General features: G+C 39.0%; 4 protein-coding genes across 4 annotated transcripts; 3 read left to right on the plus strand and 1 right to left on the minus strand.

The window, feature by feature from the left end:
- Positions 1 to 8,406: 8,406 nt before the first annotated feature.
- Positions 8,407 to 11,872, plus strand: LOC147570319 (beta-1,4-N-acetylglucosaminyltransferase family protein). The gene is made up of 2 exons (XM_086656894.1): positions 8,407 to 9,066; positions 10,527 to 11,872. Exon 2 carries the CDS (start codon positions 10,613 to 10,615, stop codon positions 11,702 to 11,704), a length of 1,092 nt encoding a protein of 363 aa, XP_086513020.1. The 5' UTR covers positions 8,407 to 9,066; positions 10,527 to 10,612; the 3' UTR covers positions 11,705 to 11,872.
- Positions 11,873 to 12,826: 954 nt separating this feature from the next.
- Positions 12,827 to 16,276, plus strand: LOC147570320 (vacuolar protein sorting-associated protein 2 homolog 2-like). Its single transcript, XM_086656895.1, has 11 exons — positions 12,827 to 13,018; positions 13,273 to 13,317; positions 13,751 to 13,785; positions 13,871 to 13,921; positions 14,463 to 14,567; positions 14,654 to 14,725; positions 15,149 to 15,220; positions 15,538 to 15,618; positions 15,718 to 15,753; positions 15,848 to 15,906; positions 16,049 to 16,276. Exons 1-11 carry the CDS (start codon positions 12,964 to 12,966, stop codon positions 16,110 to 16,112), a joined length of 675 nt encoding a protein of 224 aa, XP_086513021.1. The 5' UTR covers positions 12,827 to 12,963; the 3' UTR covers positions 16,113 to 16,276.
- A 70-nt stretch (positions 16,277 to 16,346) lies between these two features.
- On the minus strand, positions 16,347 to 19,267 carry LOC147570321 (Putative membrane lipoprotein). The gene is given in 5 exon segments (XM_086656896.1): positions 16,347 to 16,578; positions 16,974 to 17,025; positions 17,464 to 17,709; positions 17,904 to 18,150; positions 19,086 to 19,267. Coding segments are annotated over 4 exon segments (510 nt in total). The 5' UTR covers positions 19,089 to 19,267; the 3' UTR covers positions 16,347 to 16,578; positions 16,974 to 17,011.
- Positions 19,268 to 19,752: 485 nt separating this feature from the next.
- Positions 19,753 to 23,522, plus strand: LOC147570322 (acetylornithine aminotransferase, mitochondrial-like). Its single transcript, XM_086656897.1, has 5 exons — positions 19,753 to 19,992; positions 20,326 to 20,404; positions 21,271 to 21,735; positions 22,069 to 22,503; positions 22,835 to 23,522. Exons 3-5 carry the CDS (start codon positions 21,307 to 21,309, stop codon positions 23,363 to 23,365), a joined length of 1,395 nt encoding a protein of 464 aa, XP_086513023.1. The 5' UTR covers positions 19,753 to 19,992; positions 20,326 to 20,404; positions 21,271 to 21,306; the 3' UTR covers positions 23,366 to 23,522.
- Positions 23,523 to 24,228: the final 706 nt, after the last annotated feature.

Below are 24,228 nucleotides of genomic sequence, written 5' to 3' on the forward strand. Positions count from 1 at the left end.
TAGTTTCTCCAAATTCTCGCCTGTCACTTAAATTTTTAGTTCCCTCAATCGAGCACGTAGAGATTGTCTGTTGAATGCCCGACAGGACCCACAAAACATGATCAAAGTGCTGCAGAATCAAACGTACAGTTTAAAAATTAAAGATATAATCAAGCAAAAGTTGCAACTTGTTTGCTTCTTCTACCCGAAAAACCACCATAGTATCAAGATGGTGGCTCGCCACTAGGTCTCATCCTACAGAGAACCCATGCAGGAAAATTCTCTCATTCCCATTTAACATAAGGCCTTTAAAACAAAATGGCTAGAAGTTATACCTGGTCCATCTTCTTGTAAGAACATCATCACAATTAACAATGAATAGAATTGATAACACCTGCAATCCTACAAAAAGGAAAAACAAAGAAATGATACAATATACAAGAGATCATCGTTTGTCTATGACGGAAGCAATTTCTTTAATTGATGGTAGACAGCATTAAAAACTTACCCAAATACAAAGAATATTAAGCTTTTAAGGAATTCATCTCCATAAATTCGTCTCTTCAAGCTAATAATGGCTTCACTCGTAACCCCTCCATTTGATCAGTTAAAGTCAAACTATCTAGGGTTTCGTTTCAACAATAAAAAAAAAAAAAAAAAAAAAGTATCTAGGGTTTTATGATCCTGCGTTGATGCAAATAATGTCTTGAAGAAACAGCAATTAAAGAACCTATAGTTCAAACTACTCTTGATAGTTTGACTTCTTAAGGTCGCTGGCCGGAAATTTGGCCGGCCAGCGACTTATGCCGGAGAAGATGATGATGTGGCGTGATAGATGATGTGGCGTGACTTGGCAGAGAGAGAAAAATAGATGGAGGAGAGAGAGTAACGGAAGTTAAAGATAACTGAAATAGGGGGTCATATGAGTATTTTTGCTAATTTAGGGGGCTAGGCGGGAAGCTGGTCACAAAGTTGGGGGCTATAGGGAAATAACCCTTTATTTATTTACATTAGTCAAATCGACAGTCAAACTTGAAATTCAAAAGTCAATTTTACCCTTACTCGACCACCACATCATCACGGTTACCGCCACCATCAGCACCACCGCCACCTCCACTACCAACACCACTGCCAGCACAATCACCACATCCACCACTAGCACCATCACCACATCCACCACCAGTACCATCACCATCACCACCACCATCACGAGCAGCACCTCCACCACCGGATAAAGGTTGAACTTCATCTTCTTCCTCGTCTTCCTCTCTGTTGGGCAAGAATCTTCCACTCTCTGTCTTTAATTCTTTCTTAACAATTTTCTTCTGTTTCTGATCTTGCTTCAAGAATTGCCAATTGCTCATTTCAGAAGTTACTGAATCTGTCACGGCCTTTTTGTCCCGTTAGGTCGACCCGGCATATTATGCTCAAGACACGGGTCGATAGTGCGGAATATCAAATCCTAACGTGCCGTGCGGCGTCATGTACTCCCTCCTAGTACATAACCAGCCTTCCCGAACATATTCGGAGCATCTCGACTATCAAGTCACCTTGGTTCCCAACCAATAATGCGGCATGACACCAAAAACCTACGAGCATAGCTCGAGCCGTCCCGTATAACGCTTCCTTGAGTCATAGACTCTCGCCCACTATAAAGGATACCAACATATGTGCGGAGCACACCAAGCCGCATATGCGGATCTTGCCATCTAGTCTCAAGCATCCGGCACCTATCATCTCGGCTTACCATCCGGACATTGGGCATAGGAGCATCCATCTCTAATAAGCTACCTCATGCCCAACATAGCACATCAAGGCTTGGCCCCTTGAATAGCTCAATCCTCCTTATGGAATATGCTAGCACGACGCACGCCTCGCCATGGCATGAGAACATGTAACACGTCTTCCAAAGGAACTCGCAGTAACCTATCTCCAGGTACTGTCCCGAGCCATTTCCTATGACAAGGGAACCCGTGTAATATGTTTCTCTCGCATACGCTAGGCCGGCCTCATGGGTTGCGCCACGAGGATGTTCACTTTCGTGCATACCATGCTAAGATGGGCGAGCTCCCATCCACGAGGTATTGGCATATGCTGGATGCATATGAGGAAGGGAGACAACCCCCTCCTATAGTAGCAAAGTTCTTGTTTAGCCTATTTCCACAAGAAAACATCAATCTTTCAACTAAGCATACTCGCTCTTGGCAAGACATGAATGCACCTCCGTGCATGGCTCAAGAAGCTTCTGGCCCCAACGACCTCGTCTTTGGCCCTCCGGCCTATATGCTCGTACGTGCTCTCCTAGCACTCGTCACGTCATATGCATGCTCAAGAATATGCACGTGACATACTCCCCCACTTGTAATGTCGACGTCCTCGTCGACTAAGTTTGGAGTACTTCAATCTTCTGCCCCCACTCCGATGCTACCACTGCACCTTCATGTCTTCGGCAGACCGCACCTCCGTGCAAACTCAACTACGCAGTCTCGTCGCGCAGGTTCCCCCTCCGGGTTAACTCAATCCTCTGCAATGCATCCTCCGATGCGTTAGGATAATGGTCTTCTCTACCATTCATCCATGCTCAATGTTGCCCTCTGGCCTCAAATGTCGGCTCTCCCTCTGGTTCGTCTCTCCGTTGCAGCCTCCGCCGCTCCTCGAACTTAGGTACCTCACCTCCTCGGCTTCACCTCGAGTTAGCATCTCGATTGTCACCTTTCGCCTCTGCTTTCGTGACTAATCTTGCCATGCCTATCGCAGTAAACTGCGACACAACTCATCACCCTGGTACCTCAGCAACCGTTGCCTTCACCCGAGTTAGCATCTCGACGCCACTGCGTCTTGCCATGTGCTCACAATGTTGCCATCGCAAAGCAACTCGTCTTCAATGTCACTCACCTCTGGATCAGACCTTATGTACCCATGTACTCTACGTTCTGACTCCTTGGTTTGCTTGTTCATTGAGACCCTCACTTCGACCACTGTCCCCAAACTTCAAGTGCACTCTAGTACCTACGTATCCACTACTTGTACCCTTGAGTGTATACCACTTGAACTCTTCGCAATGTCGCCCTTTCTCTTGACGACCCTTGCCTTGGTGCCTCTGCACCTGCACCTCTGTGCAACTCAAACAAGCCTCTGCTTGTGCGCCTCCGCGCTTGCACCTCATGCGCTCGGCATCCTCCATGCCATCCCTTCCTCGGGAAATTATCGTGTTGCCTTCGATGTCCACTGAAACGAGCACGGTAGCTTCTCTCCGCGAGAACTACATGGTACCAAACCATCCACCACTGGCATACTCTTGGGAACGTCCACTTGACTACATCCAGACACACACTTGCCATTTAATCTTTGGCGATGCTCCTTAACCCGAGCATCTTGGTAGGCTCGTGTCCCTCTTGAACACATCCGAACGTACCACCGCATAAGTTCCAACACACCTTACGCAGCACCATGCGGCTTACAACTCAATTGCAAACTCGACGTCTTCATATGCATCTGACGATATGAACTTAGTTCCAACTATCACCAGAATTGGACGATGTTTAATGTCACCACGACATACCATCCTGAAATCCCATAACGTGAGTTGATCTCTTCTCAGTCACCACGTACTCATTGCACACTGTAGGCTTGAACTCGCTTCCAACTTACCTCCAATGCATAACTCAAACATGGGTCGATCCACTTCACATACAACGACCCTCATATTACTTGACGCCTTGAACTCGGTTCCAACTACCATCAGTTCTGTACTCGGTCTCGTGAATCTGTCTTCAAGACTTCACACCAATATGACCATAAGCTTCAATGTTGGTTTCAGCTTATAGCACTCATGCGACATATCAAACACAACCATGCTAGCATATCCATGTCTCATCTCAAGTGAGTCCATTCTCTTTGGGACTCAAATGCGCTTACAATACACCGTGTCGAACTCTATCGTGCACCATACCACATAAGCACAACTTGATCTAGCACCAACTTGCCCAACGATGTACTCTGTCCATCTATCTTACTTTTGACCCCTGTCTTCTGTAAGTAGCTTGAACTCACAACATCACAAGTCACTCGATGCTACCTTCGACTTAAGCATAAGAGAGTATCCTTCAACACCTTGTTGCCATACCCTGCTCTAACGCTCAAGTATCACTTGGATCAACATAGCTCCACTCTTGGATGCCAATCCAACAAGCTTACTCAGACTAGCTTTCCACAAGCTCTCAGCCTGACTCTACTTGCCATCTTGGTAAGCTTCTATACCAAGCATGTTGTCCACACAAAGGACTCTAACATATGATGTACCCAATGCGCACCAAATCGTACTGAGCATTACCGCCCTAAGCTCGCACACGACTCACCGTGCCATTCTTGGTTCATCTCATCTCTGCACTTGTCCTTACCTCTAAAGGACTCTAGCATATACGGTACCTTTTTGTACACCAAGTCACACTGAACTCTTGCCACTGAGTTTGCACATGACTTCTTGTGTCAATACGGTTCCATCTCATATCTCGCATATGTCCTTCATCTCAAAGGAACATAGACCCAAGTATAGCTACCACCGTAGCATCCGTGCACACGGCCTATTCCTTCCATCGGAACTCTCGTCGCCTTATGCACCATGCATCCCTTAACAAGGTCCCCTTCTAGCACTATAGCTTCAGAGACCATATCATCTTGAATGCATCTCACTCTGAAAGCCTTCTCTCAGAATCATGCTCTCAACGTAGCTCTTCATACACACTCCAGTATACCACATACCATAGTGGGAGAATCACTAAGCTCTTCGTCACACTCGAGCATAGATACCATCTCTTGAACCTGCCATCCAGGCTCTAGAAGTATGCTTCCAAACATACCACATGTTCTTAGGCATATCTTCATGCTTGTCCTCTCAAGCTCCCAAAACACATCCATTTGCCACTATCACTAGGCTCTTGGAATATATCTCGTAAGCTATCAAGCTCTAAGTCCATCTATCATAAGGACCAGAGCAACATACTCGTTTGCCTATCCCCTAGGCTACAATATCAATTGTCAAATGGGTATCAGGATGCAATACATCTTCAACTTGTACATCTTTATCCTGTAGCTCAGGCTTTGACATCCATTTCTCGTCTAGGATCAAAGCACAATACTCTAGCCTGTCACTCAGGCTCTGATCACAGTTCTCATATGGGACCAGAACGCAATCCATTAGCTTGCTCTTCAAGATCTGATACCAATTGTCAAATAGGTATCAGAGTGCTATAGTTCTTGGCCTGTACACTTTCAGGCTCTGATACCAATTGTCAAATAGGTATCAGAGGGTAATATATCTTCAGCCTTTCCTCTAGGCTCTGATACCAATTGTCACGGCCTTTTTGTCACGTTAGGTCGACCCGGCATATTATGCTCAAAGACACGGGTCGATAGTGCGGAATATCAAATCCTAAAGTGTCGTGCGGCGTCATGTACTCCCTCCTAGTACATAACCAGCCTTCCCGAACATATTCGGAGCATCTCGACTATCAAGTCACCTTGGTTCCCAACCAATAATGCGGCATGACACCAACGTGTCCCAACCTACGAGCATAGCTCGAGCCGTCCCGTATAACGCTTCCTTGAGTCATAGACTCTCGCCCACTATAAAGGATACCAACATATGTGCGGAGCACACCAAGCCGCATATGCAGATCTTGCCATCTAGTCTCAAGCATCCGACACCTATCATCTCGGCTTACCATCCAGACATTGGGCATAGGAGCATCCATCTCTAATAAGCTACCTCATGCCCAACATAGCACATCAAGGCTTGGCCCCTTGAAGAATTGCCAATTGCTCAAGAATTGCCAATTGCTCATTTCAGAAGTTACTGAATCATACTCAATTACATTAACATGAACAGAGTCTGCTTCATCTTTTGGTTGATTCAGTATACTTCTCTGTACTTTCTGTTCTTCCTCCCTCTCTATTAGTAGCTGTTTTTCTTTCTCCCGATCCAACTGGTTCAGAATCTCAACCGATTCCTTCTCACATGTATTCTTTGGTTTTGAATGATCGTTTCTGAATTTTTAGAAAACAATTATGATCCAATTGAGATGATACCTTTTGAGAAAGAAACTTAAAGAAAGATGACAAACCTGATTCTTGATGATGTTTTTCCGGATATAATTATGTTGAAAGTTCCTCTTGGTTCAACGAGAAGTTGAACCTGATTGAATTCTTCAACTTCTTCATCTTCTTCCTCTTCTTCCTCTCTTTTAGGCACGAATCTTCCTCTTTCTGGCCTCACTTCTTTTTTTACTTCAATTCCTTTCTTCAGCTTATGCTCCTCCTTATACCTTTGCCATTGGTTTCTGTTAATTTCAGTAGGTGAATCATGATCAATGACATTTTCAACCACTGCTTCATCTTGTGCTTGATTCTGTATATTCGTCATTTCAGCAATATAGATGTTTAATTATTCTCTAGGATCCATTCTGCACAGAAACTATTGAATTTGAGAAGACGAATAGATAGAGAGAGAGAGAGAGAGAGTGAGAAGATAGACTTTTAGAGAGAGATAAATACTTGATTTCAAGATCTCGTAATCAAATTGCAATCTTTAATTCTAGTATTGATTCTGAAATGTGAAAGAAATGGCTATCCGAATTGAGAAGATTCAGAGAGAGAGAGAGAGAGGGAAACTAGAGAGAGAAAGAAAGAAACTCGGAGAGAGAAGAAGAGAGAGGGAAACTAGAGAGAGAAAGAAAGAAACTCGAAGAGAGATGAAAGTTTGTTATTGGTGATTCTGTTACTATTTCGTTTCTGTTATTTTGAAGATGTCAGTTTCTACTAGAAGTCGTAGTAGTATTTATAGGTTCAGATCAAGTCTAACCACAAGCCAGAACAACCATCGACAACAATGATGTGAGCTGATGTGGCTGGGCACCCGGGCAGTATCATCTGGGTTCTATTTTCGATTTTGGGACTGATCAACAGTGATCTTAAGCGGGTCGCCCTCGTTGAGCTCACAATCAATGGCTCTGCTTACTCCAAAACTAAGAAGACACCATATTGATATCAACAAAAATGTTGCGGAAATCCCCATTTTCCCAAAGAATTGAGAATGATTCGAAGATATGAAACGACTTCCAGATTACGCTTTTTTGATATTCCGTGAAAACTAGGGAAAAGAAATTGTGTTCCCTGATTATTTTGGACAAGAGAACAACTAGTCATGTGTAGCAGGATAGAACTTCTTCTGTTTCATGGAGTATTTGATCAACAATCAGAGTATTTATTATAATATGTCTTCTACTTTCTTTTGCTCTGCAGCTGAGGGTTTTTAGTTTCTAGGCGGCGCCACCTCTTCCTTTTTCTAATAAACGGTTTAACTAGGCAGTTACTCGGTTATTTTGGGTAGATCATGGTCGGTTACTGAAGCTTAGTCACTCTTTAGGAAATTTGTGTTTTCTGATTTTTAGTCTTCTCTCTTCCTTTTTCCCTTTTTCTACAATGGATGCTACAGACAATCAGTTTTTTCAGAAGTTTGCTGCTTTATCTACTAAAGAATACCAACCACCAATAGTGGAAGGTGCTGAAATTAAAACAACCTCCAATGACGTGATAAAAAACAGAGTGATTTGGATACAGAGTACCAAAAAAGTGGACATAGTCCAAGCGATGATGCGATTGGCAAGGGTCTTACATGGTCCAAACAATTACAATCTTACAGAAGTCCGAGATAACCTATTCATATTCAAGTCTATCGCGGTTACAGAACTGGATCTGGCTTTGGAGAGCACCCTATGGGTGATCCAAGATGAACTTCTTGTTTTACAACGCTGCCAACCGGAGATATCTCTAGGGGATCACGTCTTTGATAAAGTTTGATTTTGAGTGCAAATGCACGGAATTCCTCTCCGCCATCTAAACCCAAACAAATGTTAACTGTCTTGCAGCGACTCCAGGCAATTATCAACCAACTACTGTGGAGGACACCATGAAATGGAGTATTTTTTACCGTGTCCGAATCGAATTAGATATAACAAAACCTATGCCTCCAAATGTTTACTTGAAATTATCCAACACCAAAATGACTCTGAGACAGTGTCGTCATTCGTGCGGGTCAGATTTTACTTAACAAGAAATTTTGCTACTTTAGGATCGTTATGGTTACAATCGTCGTTCACCTGTGCTTCAGTCGTCGACTTCCCTGTCACCAGGTCACCAACTTGGCAACTTCCTTCACCTTCCGACACTGGACATGTTTCAACCCCCATACGTGGTCTTATGACTTTGTGGAGACGTGTGTTTTTGGTAAACAATCGCCCCCGCCAGATCACTAGACGATCGACAAATCTACATGACAAGAAGGAGACAGAACAAAAAAAAAACTTTACCACTAGATCTAAGTAAAATACTAGCTCTAATTTAAAATATAAATGGGGTCCCTTGAATCTTGATGAAGGATCAGGGCAAGGGTCTTTATTTAGAAAAAAAAAGGAAGAATCTAATCTCATGCCAATGAAAAATTATTAGGACAAACAATCTTTTATTCACAGTTTCGGTTACTTTTGGATTTTGTACGGAAATATATGGGGTTCACTTTCCTTATGTTCCGAAAATCGTGTCTAGGGATTTGCGTAACCAAAGATTGACGGTAAAAGATTAAAAAATCTGCAAATGGCAGGAAAACCAAAACAAAACAGAAAAAGGAAAACATACAAAATTGAAGTTAATTTCATCTGCAGACTTTTCCTTCACTAAAATTTTCCTCCATTATCACCACAAAAAACCCTAGATCAGACACCATCGCAATGACCCACCTTCAATAACTTTTAAGCTTTTCTCTCTCGCTCTCTTTCATTTCTCTCTTTAAAAGTTGAGGAGAGGAAAACCCAGAAAGGAGATAAATTTATATTCTTCCGGTAACTATATTTACTGTAATCTAACAAATTTCATCTTTTTCAATCCAAATCCGTGAAGAAAACCCTAATCCTTTATCTGGGTGGTTGGCTGTTTGATTGGAAGATTCTAATCCAAATGATATAAGAGCATCTTCGTCTTCTCCTATTCTCTCCAAGTGGTTCATCCTGAAACAACTTAGATCTTGATGTTGCGGTGAGTTTGAAGAAATTATGAACATTTTATCTTTCTTCTTATCAATAGATGCTGGTTTTGTTGGAAAGTTTCAATCTTTAAACTCAATTCTGTGTTTAGTATTTGGGTATTTGATATTGAGGAGATTTGTTATTCAACTTTACTTATAGTCCACACTTAGAACTTTTTCTTATTTAAGAAATCCTCTTCCTCTGGTTATTTAGATTTTTAATTTCAGACATTCCTGTATAGATTTTGTTTATGATTGATATACCATCATTTGGGGATTTTGGAGATTTGTTTATATAATAATAATCTAGTTTGTGGTCCATATCAAAATTTGGTAGGAATACTTTATAAGACTCATAACAAGTTTAGAATTTTATATTTTGTTTATAGTTTCAAGTTAAGTTGTCAGGAGCTTTCAACAAAAAAAAAAAAAAGTTAAGTTGTCAGGAGACCCATACCATACTATATATATATATATATTTAATATATTGGCATGTATAAGTTCTATGTGATGTGAAGAGATTAAAGAATGATAGTTAGATGTCTGATTGTGCAGAAATCTTCAAAAACGTCGGCAACGATTTGGGTTGTGCTATTTTTCTTCGGAATTGGATTATGAAGGAATTTTTTTTCTTAGGTCGGAAAAATATCAGCTCTTTAGTTGCAGAGTTTTGTACTAATTTCCTCCATGTTAGGCTTTCGGATCCTCTTTTTTTTCTTCTCTCGCCATTATGTATCATTGATGAAAGTTGCACAACTTGGGTGTTCGTCTAATACCCGTTCCTGGTTCCTGTAATAATTAGTTGTTTCAAATTTTCGTTGGTTCAATATACTTGAACTTAATTGAAGTTGATATTCCAATTCTCTTACTGTTAGATGCTTAGATGATTTGTGTAGAGTTGGTCAACTACTGTGATTAAGAGATTGTTTAGTTTGGCTATGTCGAGTTGGTAGGACATAATCTTATGTGATATAGGTCACAGTTTTATTACTCATTTCAATGGTGAAGAAGAAACAAAACAAATTCTATGAAACATAGATATTACATTATAGTTATTTTTTTCTTGTAGCAGATACTTTCAGTCACTTCAGTAGGTAAAATGTGAGATTTTCGTGGTAGAATTTAGGACCATAAAATGCCACCATGGTTTAAGATATTCTGTATATAGAAGCTGTAATAAAAATAAATAAATGGCCGAATAACTAAAACAATAAAAGATGTGTGTCTAAGGTTTTGTTGTTAGGGTAGTTCCTTATATGCCTTACTTTGGCGGATTAATCAGTGGGTTTCGACCCATCTAGGCAGTTACTTGGAGTATATGCATACTATAGACGAAGCATTTCTTGAATTGCCAAAACATATAGCTTTATAAAGAAGCTTTTGCGAATTTGTTAATTTAGTGCTCATCTTAATCTAAGAGTGCTTAGTTATATTAGATTCGCATACTAAATCTGTTAATAAATTCTTGCAGATGATTGAGACTGGCATGGACTAGAATGGAACTTTATATGTCAGTTGCTCCATATTTTAGCCATTCTACTCAAAGAATTCTCTCACATGGCTGGACGAACTCAGCGATTCACATCAAGGCGACCTCGATCTAAACTTCTCTTGATTATCTTACTAATCCTTATCTCGGTTTTGGTGATCATAATTATTACTCATGCGCAGAAGGTTTCATACTTCTTTCGCCCTCTTTGGGATATTCCTCCCCCCTCTTTCACCCACATTCCCCATTACTATGCTGAAAATGTCTCGATGAACCATCTCTGCAACCTCCATGGTTGGTCTCTTCGTTCCCAACCTCGTCGAGTTTTTGATGCTATAATCTTTAGTAACGAACTTGACCTTCTAGAAATAAGATGGCAAGAACTCAAACCTTACGTCACTAAATTCATCGTTCTCGAGTCAAACACCACCTTCACTGGCATTCCGAAGCCTCTCTTCTTTGCAGAGAATAAAAGTAGGTTTGAATTTGCAAAAGAGAAGACCGTTCATAGTGTGTTCTCGGGCCGGACAGCTACCCGTGGATATCATGGAGACCCGTTCAGATTAGAGTCTGAACAACGTGCAACCATGAACACATTGATTCAACGTTCAGGGATCTCTAATGGTGACGTTCTGATTATGTCTGATGCAGATGAAATTCCAAGTCTGCATACTATAAAACTATTACAATGGTGTGATGGTGTGCCGCCGGTGATGCACCTAGAGCTGAAGCACTTCATGTACTCGTTCGAGTTCCCTGTGGATTTCAGCAGTTGGCGAGCCACAGCCCACATATACGGGCCAAGAACACGGTACAGACATTCTCGGCAGACGGATTACATATTCTCAGATGCAGGTTGGCATTGTAGTTTTTGTTTCCGAATAATTCAAGAGTTCGTGTTTAAGATGACAGCTTATAGTCATGCTGATCGGGTTAGAAAACGAGATTTTCTGAACTTTTCGAGAATTCAGAGAATAATTTGTCAAGGAACTGATCTCTTTGATATGTTACCCGAAGAATATAGCTTCAAGGAGTTGATAAAGAAGATGGGGTCAATTCCTAAGTCATCTTCTGCTGTTCATCTTCCTGCTTACTTGATAAAAAACGCGGAAAAGTTTAAGTTCCTTCTCCCTGGAGGTTGTTTAAGGGCAGGCGAGTGAAGTTTATATAGCATAACATGAAGAGGAATTTTTTTTTGTTTTAATTTACAAACAATCTCACATATTAATTTATAGTAAAGTTTATTCTTCTCTTTCATTTTCCTGTGTCGATGAAACAGGAAAGTTGAGATATACATACTTGCAGGAATGAAAAAGGTTAAATCTTAAGAACCATGAGTTCATGATGATTCATGAATTGTTTATAATCTTGTTTTGTGTAAAAGTTTCAAGATAGGCTGAATTGTATGCGGATATGGATGAGAATTGTGGAGAATGTAGTTTTGGTGGTTTGTGGGCCGTGGGGGTGCTAGTGGTTGTGGAATTGGGGATGATGGTCTTATTTCTTTGCCTGAACCCTAGTCATATTAGAAGCTGGTCATCATTAAAGACCATTCTGACGAGTTGATCGTCTTTTAGGGGTCAACATAGAATTAACCCTCACTAGAAATATTAAAGACAAAAGATCTGTAATTGAATACAAGCACCTAAGAATAGGAGATGACAAAACCCATTTAAGAAAAAAGAAAGAGATGTGATAGAAGATGAAGATAGAAAGAAGATGAAAATATTAGAAAAGATAAGTTGTGAGAGAGGATGAAGATGTCTGAGAAGAACATAGGGGATAAATAATCATTAGAAGAGGAAATATAGTTACTTGATGAGACAAATACGACACTTGAATTAACAACTCTGATAAATGAATGGGGAATTAAGTCAAATTTGCCTACAAAAAAGTGAACCAAATATGACCTTGCTCGTGTACGGTGGAAATCCCGTGAAAATTTGACTAGTCAAAAGAGACGTTGTCACGAAATCTAAGACAAGGAATCAAAGTTGTCAGATCTTGTTGCAACTTTCAGAGGCCAAGAAGCCACAATTAAACACAAAAGGGTAAATTTGGGAATCAAATTTTGTATGTAGTTATGATTAGATGGAAAAATGACTTTCAAAGTTAGAGGACCAAATTCGCGATTTAGTCACTACTTGATCCCAAAATGGAATTAAGCAAAATAAGATAAATTTCATGTTTAAGGAAAGAGACAGGGGGCATTTAAGTAAACGTGAGAAATACAACGGCTAGTCTCGATATGGTTACCGTTAGATAAAAAGGAAAGAGTTTTATAAGCTCATTTATAGTATTGCTTTTTCAGTTCTCACTATACTCAGTTCGGCGACCCCAATATAAAACCCTAAATTTACCCACTCTTCAGATCAGATCAGATAGTTTTCAGCTCTCTAAATCTTCAGAGTCTTTAGAGATGATGAATAAAGAGAAAATCATGAATCTTTTCCGGAAGAAGACCTCTCCAAAAGGTAAAAACAACACTTTTTATGATCATTTCTAGGGTTTTGAAAGTCGAGAATTAGTTTGTAGATTGCATGGTAGAAGGTCAAGTTGTTAAATTCAGGGATTTTAGTTTCCTAATTATGAAGGATATATGATTGTTTCGTTCATGAATGCTGTTTTCGATTTTTTTTTTGGTTTCTGAACTGGGAGAATTTTGTTTCCGATCAAATGAAGGAGAGAAAACCCTAACCTTTGAGAAATTTATGATTTTCTTATGCAGAGGCACTTAGAGAGAGCAAGAGAGATATGTCTGTTGCAACAAGAGGTAAAATTTAGTAATTTCCCTAAATTATTGTTGGTTAGAAGCTCCTTTTTTTACCTAAATTTACTCTTTTTCGAATTTGGTATCTTGATTGAGTAAAGAATTAGTGAAATGAGCTCAATGTCATGCATCAAATCATTGAACATACGATATTGTGACACTCTCAAGGAAATGTATGTTAGGATACCGAACTCTGTAGTAATTGTAGTAGTGAAGAGTGTCACCGAAACTTAGTCGATGAAAAAAACCCTAAAAAGTTGGCAATTTTTTCATGGGTTTCTTGGATTCCCTATTTCCTGTGACAGTACCTCCACTATCTCCAATGGTTAATTTTGTGAGAGCAAGTTGAAGTGTTGTTAGTTTAGTTGTTTTACGAAGAACGGGACTCTAAACGTAAGCTTCACTCGGTTATTCTCTTTTTGATTTTGTGTGCTAGGTATTGAACGCGAAATTGCTTCTCTGCAGTTAGAGGTACATTACCTTTCTCATACTATATTTTGTTCCTTAAATTTCTGGTTTTATGCTCTGAAGTCTTACGTCAGCCTCACAATGGCAGGAGAAGAAACTGGTCGCGGAGATCAAGAAGACAGCAAAAACTGGAAATGAGGCAAGTTCATCTTGACAAGATTTGATTATGTCTAATAACATCAACCAAATAATTATGAGAAATTAAACTTCTATTTTGGATGTTAATCTCGATTCTTCTACATTTTTGTATACCACATTGACCTTGACTTATTGTAAACTTCCATACCCTTCTGATTTTCTTCAACTGTGCTACATCAACTTGACCCTCTGGCCTCTACACAGACAGTATTTGCTATATCATTGTTTGCTTATCATCATTCATGTGTCAATATTCAGAATGTTGTCAGATTTTTGCTATAAAAGGAGAGTGATGTCAAGTAGGCCTCAAATTGGACTCATCTAGCTTTATTTCCTAATATTCAATTCTGAAGCTGATAGGAGATATTTAACTCTATGATGATCTACTTGTTCAGTTAGTAAAAGCATTTGTGCAATTGTCATAGTACACAGTAGTTATACCCCACATAAGTGTTTGCTTCTTTGATATTTAACTATGTGATATACTGATATCTTTTAGGAAGATGAATGTATTGGTTTTATATGTTTATTGTATTGTACAGGCTGCCACTAGAATATTGGCTCGTCAACTTGTCCGCTTACGTCAGCAGATCACAAATTTGCAGGGGAGTCGCGCCCAAATCAGAGGAGTAGCAACTCATACACAGGTCGGCGCCTGTTAAAATATAAACATTGTACAATTTTGATATAACTTCTTTTGTTTCTAAATTTCTGATACTGGTCCATGTGACAGGCAATGTATGCTAGTACTGCAATTTCAACAGGGATGAAAGGTGCAACTAAAGCAATGGTAGCAATGAATAAAGTAAGTATGCCATCTCAGCATGCATTTTCTTTTATATAGCCAATCCTCCATATGAAATTCAATTTCAAGGGAGAAGTATGATACTCGACGACACAAAATTTTATTTTCTTGACCTTTTCCTTACATGGGTCAAGAAGAAAGTGCATAGGTAGAATGGAAACACATAAAGTCGGCACACATTTTCTGGTGAAACTTAGAAATTTTCTTTGATGGTTATCCAGAATGAACTCCAATCATAACTTGTTGTAAGTAAGATTTTGGTTGTAAGTAAGATTTTGCGGTTGTTCCTTAATTAGTTTGTCAATTTATATACCGTGAATAACCATTAGACTGCTTAAATCGGAAGTAAGCTTTCTTTAGTTATTTGTAGAAATTAGAAACCTCGTCCTCTGAAGTCTGACTAATCTTTCAAATTTGTTGCAGCAAATGGCTCCACAGAAGCAGGCCAAAGTTATTAAAGAATTTCAAAAGCAATCGACTCAGATGGACATGACTGTAAGATTCAGAACTTGCATATTTATAATCTGGCTCTATCTTTCTCATTCTTACTATGAAGCTTATTTTTTTTCAAATGTGGGAGAATTCGAACTCAACTAGTATGTAATCAAAATAGACAAAGGATTGCTTGAGTGTTCATAATGAACTGAAAATTACCAGATCGTTGTTGTTCTCCATTTTGAAAAAACCAGCCCTCCTTTTGAAGTTTGAAGGAAATTGTTTTAGTAGGGCTCATCAATCTGCAGACAATTAGCTTATCAATCTGCAGGAAATTGTCAGACAATTTTATGTTGCTCTGTTGGCTTAAATTGCAGCTTGAGATGATGTCAGAGTCCATTGATGAGACCTTGGATAAAGATGAGGCCGAAGAGGAAACAGAGGAACTTACAAACCAGGTAAGCAAATAGTAACTTTTGTACTAGATAACACTTTGACTCTTAGAGATTCTTCATCATTTGCTATACTTCAGCTTCTTACCTTGCTTTTGCTTGCAGGTGCTCGATGAGATAGGAGTAGACATTGCTTCACAGGTTGGTTTTTGATCCTTGACCTACGTTTATCATCTTATATTCTTTCGTGAATGTTCAAACTTTTTTACTGATTCCTATCTTCACCTATTGACAGTTATCTTCAGCTCCAAAAGGTCGGATTGCATCAAAGAAAGTTGAAAATGTTGTTCCGAGGTAAATATATCATTTGATATGCATTATTTGGAGTGCGATAACATTTCGACACAATTTATACTATTTCTCTTTTCTTTGTTGTGGTAGAACTTGTGCAGTGAAAGTCTAATATAATTCGCTATTTTTCTTGTTGCATTTGCAGAACTGAAGCTCCGTCTGATGTTGAAGATCTTGAGAAGAGATTGGCCTCCCTTCGCCGACTTTAACTTTACCACTTACTAGTATTTGTCTTTGATATATAACAAAAATAAGTCTTTGTATAAATGGTATCTACTAGTTCCTCTTCTAATTCATGAAGAACAAGATCAAAAGCTCAGGTTTTTTTTTCGGTTGTTTGGTGGTTTTTTGTTAATGAAATAGTTTCCTTTAACTTGTTTTTTCATCTTGGTACTATGTTTTCATTGAACTAGCAGTTCGGCTACAAAAATAGAAGCATGAAATTTCTCAATATCTGAATAAACTTACATAACTGTATAATTTGAGTTCTACAACAAGTTATGGTACAAATTTCAAGAGTATAACATCTTCAAACGTATATGAACAAAAGCAAAGCGCGACTGGAAACCCAACAGCTTCGCATAAATCCCACAATTTTTCTTTCATCATAAATGCAGAACTTTTAAGGGGTTTCGACCTTTGAACTGTGGTGTTTCATCATTTTATTTTCTAAGCCTGCACAGATAAGCAGGATATGGTGAAGAAGTAGATCAGCTCCAATTACATAACATCGATATGTTAGATACAGGTCCACAGAAGATATGTTAGATAACCAGTCCACAAGGATATATTAGATACAGGTCCACGAGGTTTTTTTAGCCGATCCCTGAGGATTCTGAGATCTAGTGAAAGCTACAACTAATATCAAGCAGGTATAGAACGGATGAAAAGAAACATCGATTGGCAAAAGAAAAAGGGATTATTTACGGCACGATATTGAGTCCACCTGTATCTAACATATCGATGCAAGGGTATGTAACAAATCTTTCCAAGCAGTTCCAACTTGCTGAATAACGATAAAGAATTTTTGGAGTAGAATGCATATAACAACAAAACAACGAAAAACTCACTCTAGCTAGATTGTAGGTTATATGAATCCTTCAACGTCTTAATCTTTACCACCTGCAAGTTAGTGGCAGATAATACAGGTTAACAGAAAGAAACAGTAGATCATATAGAAAAGAAATTAGAACAAACATTGAAGAACCTATATGTTAAATGTTTGACGGCAGAAGGAACAAAAACCCGATATACTGTAGTGTTTTGTGTTAGTGAAAAAGCATGTACCGATGATATTACTTACTTTTCGATATATAATATAATGCTATCTAATAAACTAATGAAATCTTCTTAGCGAGACTGCTTTCATGATTCTTTTGCATATTACGAATAATACCCCTAGTTAGCCTAAAAAATGACACATCTGGTTTTGTATAATACTAGAACACATTTCTATTTCCACGAAATATTTTTATCTCCAATATGACCCAAATATATGCCGAGACCATAATTTAATACATTGTGAAAAAACAATAAACTTTAACCTACTTTTTCATGTACCTTTGTGAATAGACAAACAATGATCCCTCAATGCTCGTATACATTCTCTCACGGTCGTTCTCATCTCAGTTAAATTTACACTCTGGTTAATAGACTTCAAGTCAAAGAGTCGTCCGCCCAAATCTCGCTGAAAACCAGAGATTTGTGGTTGAATTTGGTTCCAACCATTCCCCATGCCGTTTCTTATTGCAGGGAGAGTATTGGACCTTACAAGTTCTGATGCTCAGGTTCTCGTTGTCGTAAAAGCTGAAAAAAATGAAATATCAATTAGTATGCAGCACAGTTAATGCTATTTATGTATATCAATACATACAAATTTATGTTTTGGTTGAGAAGCTCACCGTGATTGGTCATATCAATATCAATTACTATTGTGAAAGTGAATTGTCGGAAATAGGAAATATGTTCTTATCATTAAGCCATTCAAGAAATACACTCACCGTTGTAAGGAACTTCAAAGAGGAAGTTTGCAGGAAGCCCAATGCCAACACCAGCGAGCGTTATACCAACACTAAATCCGACACCACAGCCAGCACCCACATATCCAATGACCTCTGGACCGAATCCAGGACCCCATCCAACACCACACCCAATCCCTACACCCATTCCCCAAAAGGCTCCTGATGTTGGATGAACTGGATTCCATCTCTCATACCTTCTGAATAGCCCTTTTATAATCATAAGGACCTGAAATTGACATATCACTATTAGTATCCGACTCTTGAAGGAAAAAAGTAAAGAAGATAAGTCGTGGTGGTTAAGTTTGTTGCCATTGACAAAGTGTGTGGAGTACTTTTTAGCCTAACACGTGCTTTTCTTTCCATGGGCGCTGTGAGGTATGTACAAATGTTAGGCCTATCACGTGTTGGATTGTCAAGCAACAAAGAATGGATAGACCCATGCCTATGTCCATGTAGAAGTATTCTTCCCGACGGTTCTTCACGATGGTGGATTGAGATATAAGCTTAACGTCTTTTAACATGATAAATCCTCAATGAACTTTGATTACACAATTATATACTTGAACTTTGAAATAGAACATAAAATCTGTATACCATTTTATAATGTTCTTAAAAAGGGAAATGCTACACAAACTCTCAAAGTACCTAAAGAAGGTCGAAATTATCGGTACGGGCCTGGCATGAGTACGATGGTGGATAGATAATCCACTGCACGAAGCGAAAAATTTCGGGCTATTCTTGTTAAAACTATATAACCAAAAATAGAGACTTTGTGTATTCTTCTTAAAATTGCAACTATAATTAGGTTTCAACCACAGAAAATGTTCAAAGACAAAGAACAACACAAGGAATAAAATTAGATATAAGCTCAAGAAGGAAAAAAAACCATTTTGGATCTCCCCAAAAGTTCAAAAGCTTATTTACCCAGACGGCTAAAGTTTTCCATGAAGATCACAAAATGGTAGATACCCAGAATTTTAGTATGAGACTGCCCAATTATTTGAGTTTCAGGTTAAGAAATTAAAGAAGAAAGATATACTAGATGAACAAATCTGGGTTCTAAGTAAATCAAGTGGGTTGATGATAAAATCAAAGTTTGAACAAAAAAAAGGTATTAAATTTGAAGTTGAAAACTGAGATTGGTTACCCTGAATTCATTACCATCAGCTTTGCTTGCTTTCCACTGTTGAAATTTGAATCCTTTTTCTTATTCTTTGCTATCTTCTGGAGAGAGAAAGTGGGGAGATGGATAGACTATTTGTCAGCCAACCCTGCCTCAACACGGATTAGGCCCTGTGCGAGTGCATCCTTCTCTTGGCACTCTCTGTGTGTCTCAGACTGAGGAGTCCGAGGGTTCTCGGATTAGGCTCAAGTGCACCCCTCTCTTTGCACTCTCTGTGGGCCTCAGACTGAGCTGTCCAAGGGTCACGGACTGGGGCAGTCCAAGGGCTCTTGGATTGGGGCACAAGGGCTCTTGGATTGGGGCAGTCCAAGGATGTACGGATTGGGTCTAATTCTTGTTGATCCTGCCCTGCACAGATTAACCCCAGTATTTTTTTTTTTTAAACATTGATACATCGATACGATTTGATAGGCACGATAACTACTGAATTACTTCTGACACAAAAGTCCTACGAAATCGAATGACCTAAAGCCCGACGAATGAAATGGCTTAAAGGCCAAGATGAACTATTTTATTTATACCCAAGTGTAATATTCCTAGATTTGCAGTTCCATAAGATCAAACCTGAGACCTCCGCATTGCAAAGTACATGCACTTCTTGGATTGGCACGGATTAACCCCAGTTGGAGGGCACTCGAACGGCGACGGGGTGCGAAGAGATAAAGAGGCCCAAGAGTAAAATAAAGGGGAGTCTATAGAGGCACCCTAACTTCCATCCCAACTGGGAACGTTGTGATAAAATTTGTAAGAAATATACTCCATGTTCATTCATATAAAACTAGAACAAGCCTAGCCGCCGGTCTTTGACTTTCCCCGTTTCTCCTCTTCCATTTCCAGCTGACCGATTACTTCTGTTTGATCTGATTTTAAACTCAAACTATACAGGTAATTTCATGCTCATAACTTATTCTGAAACTTACCCTTTTTCCATTTTTCTCTTTCAAGCTCTGAATTTGGACAACAATTTTCTTTAACCTTAATTTATGAGTAATGAGTAGTAGATAGTGATGTCTTTCTTATTTTGATTGAATTGCTTTAACCCTTCCTCTTTTTTCTCAGTTTAATTTCAACTGTCAATCTTAAAGTTCTTTAATTTCTGAAGAATTCATGCATGTACCAGTTAAAATTGATAATTTTACAACAGATTTTATATCTACTCATTCAAATTTGTTAAATCTCTATTATCCTCTCTAAATCTTTATTGGGTTGTTTTTTTAGGGTTTATCAGAGCACCAATTTTGCTGCTAACTTAGTACACGTCTAGTTTGGTTGTGTTTGAAGAAGGGTCACCTCTCTTGTAAGTAGATTTCATTTCATTATTATTAGCTCCTACTCAAGTTTAAGTTTTCGATCGAAATGTCACAACTAGATTCCGTTATCGTAAGACCATGAAATCCCTGACATTACTAATACCCCTCTTTGTGTCACTAAGAGTGGTGTGGTGCATGAGTTTTTGGCCCCTCGACCTCCACCTATCTTACCTTGGTTGAGCATGGGTTCGTGACGTTACACGCAACCCGTGTCGTGCCTCGAACAACTATTATAGGATTACTGATGCAGCAAGTATCCATGACAAGCCATCGTCAAGAGTATTTACGTGATGATTGAGAGAAGACTTCAGAACCTACTAAAACTCCAAAAACTTGCAACTGAAAATGCATATTGACCGTAAGAGTCTGTTTAAACCTAAAGTAACTATGTATCACAAATACTCCCTTTTTAGTATCTTTTGTCATGTTAGATACTTCCGATACTCGCAGTCACTTCACTAGTTCAATTATTACCTGAGATCGTACACCTTTTTAATGATAAAAAAAAAAAAAAAAGTGAGATTGTGTATGTACGTGTAATACCCATTTTTGCGTTTTCCGGTCACTATATCACATACCTCGTAGCTGTGTCGGATACGGGTGTCTGTATTTGTATCCTTTTTACATGGCTAAGGTAGGAACTTATGGAATAGTATGAGAATTAATGAATACTGGGTTTACATTTCTAATCTAAATTCGATGGTTTTAACAATCATCTAAATGGAATAGCATAAACAAATAATATAATTCTTCTTAGACGAGTTGACATCACCTAGTTTGGTCATCTAACCAAGTCAAGTCTCTGTTTGATCATTTTTGTTTTTCTAAAGATCTAAAAAGAACTCTTTTACAGAGCCTAAGAAGGATAACCACCAGAGAGGTCCATAAGATGAGTTGTTTCCAGGGTTTGGCTACGAGTTACATTTCTCCCTCGAACGATCTTTCTCACTTATTCAATCTGGGCAGAGGAAGATTTCACGTCCGATTAGGCAATTCTTCAAGAATCTCTGCATCTGTTAAGCTAAATATTGAGCCATCAACTACTATAAAATCAACGGGGTTCAGCTTTCATGAAAGTAAAGATGTTATGGCGTCAGAGGCGAATGTTCTTGTTGGAACTTATGCCAGAGCCCCACTTGTTCTTGCAAGTGGGAAAGGATGTAAGCTATACGATATTGAAGGGCGAGAATATTTGGATATGACATCAGGTATTGCTGTTAATGCACTTGGTCATGGTGACGAAGATTGGGTGAATGCAGTTACCGAGCAGGCAAACACTCTTACTCATGTCAGCAATGTCTATTACTCAGTTCCTCAGGTAAAGATATTTCCGTGGCATCAGTTTGACTGTAGCTGCATAACTATTGTTTACCTTGAATATTAGAATACTTTCTAGATTCCTAATGTATCATACAGAATGTCATACTTTAAATTGGCTGGAGTTCAGTATTCATCCGGATATGTTGCACTCTGGAATCAACACCAATGAAGAAATTATCAATCGTAATCGTCTTTTATCACAAAACACAACAGTATTGTCGATTAGGAGATGATTAAAAACAATCTGAATTGCTATTCCCTTCAATGTACATGCCATCTTCTTTTGCTGCATTTATTCTATCATGGTAGAAATTATAATTTGTTGACGTAGGTGGAACTAGCGAAACGTCTCGTGGAGTGTTCTTTTGCAGATCGTGTATTTTTCTCAAACTCTGGAACAGAAGCAAATGAAGCAGCTATTAAATTTGCCAGGAAGTTCCAGAGATTTTCTCACCCTGACGAGAAAAATCCAGCTACAGAGTTTATTTCTTTTACCAACTCTTTTCATGGTAGGACAATGGGTGCTCTTGCCTTGACAAGTAAAGAAAATTATAGATCACCATTTGAACCTGTAATGCCTGGAGTCACTTTCTTGGAATATGGTAACATACAAGCTGCAAAAGAAGCGATTCAGCGTGGCAAAACGGCTGCAGTTTTTGTGGAGCCCATCCAGGGAGAAGGGGGTATATACAGCGCCACGAAGGAATTTTTGCAGTCTCTTCGTGATGCTTGTGATGAAGTTGGAGCCCTTCTTGTATTTGACGAGGTACACCCTCTTTTCCTTTTCTTTTTTTGTGAATTAATTGCCTGAAGACATTAGAACGTTGGGTGTGATTTTGTTGACCCACGTTTAATGTGACAAACTGCAACCACATCTACCAAGTTTGTATTCAAACCCATAGTACATATGCAAATATACTTTAAATACGACAGAAACTCCAACTGAACTAGAACCACCATGTAAGGGTATCTTTATATATGGTAATGATTTGTGCATATGTATTTAGTATTAAGATAACTATTTAACATGATTCAGATTATATATATATATGTATTTCGAAATCTTGAAATTCTAACTTTGTTTATCCTTTTTGTAGGTTCAATGTGGTTTAGGCAGAACTGGGTATCTCTGGGCACACGAAATATACGGAGTTCTCCCTGACATAATGACACTAGCCAAGCCTCTAGCCGGAGGTCTCCCCATTGGTGCAGTCCTAATGACCGAAAAAGTCGCTTCTTCCATAAAATACGGAGATCATGGAAGCACATTTGCCGGATCCCCTCTTGTCTGTAAAGCTGCTTTAACGGTTCTCAACAAAATCACAAAACCGGGATTCTTATCAGAAGTATCCAAGAAAGGTCAGAACTTTAAAGAATTATTAGTACAGAAACTGAAAGGAAACAAACATGTGAAAGAAATACGAGGAATTGGGCTCATTATTGGGATTGAACTAGATGTTTCTGCATCTCCTGTCGTTGACGCTTGTCGTAATTCTGGTCTTCTGATAGTGACTGCTGGGAAAGGAAATGTGGTAAGGATTGTGCCTCCATTGATTATATCTGAACAAGAACTAGAAGTTGGAGTTGACATTTTGTCGAAATGTTTATCCGTTCTTGACGAAAACTAGTAACGATTCACTACTGCATACTGCTTTTGTTATTGTCTGTAAGTTATTATTGCTAGTTGGTACAATGAAGACATGTTTGTAAGATGGGGTTATTTAGTCCTAAGATTTTAAGTTAGTAGGAGTTAGTTTATGATAAATCTAAGCATTGTTTTGATAAGTTCAAATACTTCTTTAGGCAGTTGTTCAATTCTCCTTCATGATGAATATATGATAACTCACTGAGGATTTTTCTTTGGACGACTCTTGCATAAACTAAAATTAGTAAGTTATAAGAACCAAAATTTTATGCGTTTGGTTCAAAAAAACGACAGCTTATTGTAAGCAAGAAAAATCCATTTTCTCCGAGCATAAGACACAATTTCGTGAGTGCTTTTTAAAAACTTCGGGTAGACAAATATAGTTTGTCTCTTTTGTCACTGTTAATAAACATTCACCGCCATTAGTCACTCCGTCACATCCATCACAACCAGTCCACCACTTTTGGCGCAACTCCATTACTTCCAACACAACTTCACCACTACCGCAACTACAACTTCGCAACTCCACCACCACCATGATTACTTTACCACCATCATCACCAAACAACCACTCCATCACTACACTGTATCACCTCCACCAACAACATTCCACCCCATCATAGTAAGTTCAGCATCAACACTAGTTCATTTCCAACACTATCACAACTCCACCACCACTTGGTTTTCATCGCTCCATCACCACACCTCCACCAACATCGTCATCCACTGTCACAACTCCATCACCACCTGGTCTTCATCGCTCCTTCATCACCACACCTCCACCAACATCATCCACTGCCACAATTTCAACCAACATCACCACCCCCAACGCGGAACTTTTGGCAG

This window comes from Eschscholzia californica, unplaced genomic scaffold, assembly GCF_041429995.1.
Source record: "Eschscholzia californica isolate CP2 unplaced genomic scaffold, dmEscCali1.0.p SCAF_1, whole genome shotgun sequence".
In the NCBI taxonomy this organism is placed as follows: domain Eukaryota; kingdom Viridiplantae; phylum Streptophyta; class Magnoliopsida; order Ranunculales; family Papaveraceae; genus Eschscholzia; species Eschscholzia californica.

Coding starts and splice junctions, on each gene's coding strand:
- LOC147570319 (XM_086656894.1), top strand. CDS start 10,613: ATGGCTGGACGAACTCAGCGATTCACATCAAGGCGACCTCGATCTAAA.
- LOC147570320 (XM_086656895.1), top strand. CDS start 12,964: ATGATGAATAAAGAGAAAATCATGAATCTTTTCCGGAAGAAGACCTCT. Junction 14,568..14,653: donor GAGTAGCAACTCATACACAG/GTCGGCGCCTGT, acceptor TCCATGTGACAG/GCAATGTATGCTAGTACTGC. Junction 15,754..15,847: donor GAGTAGACATTGCTTCACAG/GTTGGTTTTTGA, acceptor ACCTATTGACAG/TTATCTTCAGCTCCAAAAGG.
- LOC147570322 (XM_086656897.1), top strand. CDS start 21,307: ATGAGTTGTTTCCAGGGTTTGGCTACGAGTTACATTTCTCCCTCGAAC. Junction 21,736..22,068: donor TCTATTACTCAGTTCCTCAG/GTAAAGATATTT, acceptor TTGTTGACGTAG/GTGGAACTAGCGAAACGTCT. Junction 22,504..22,834: donor CCCTTCTTGTATTTGACGAG/GTACACCCTCTT, acceptor TCCTTTTTGTAG/GTTCAATGTGGTTTAGGCAG.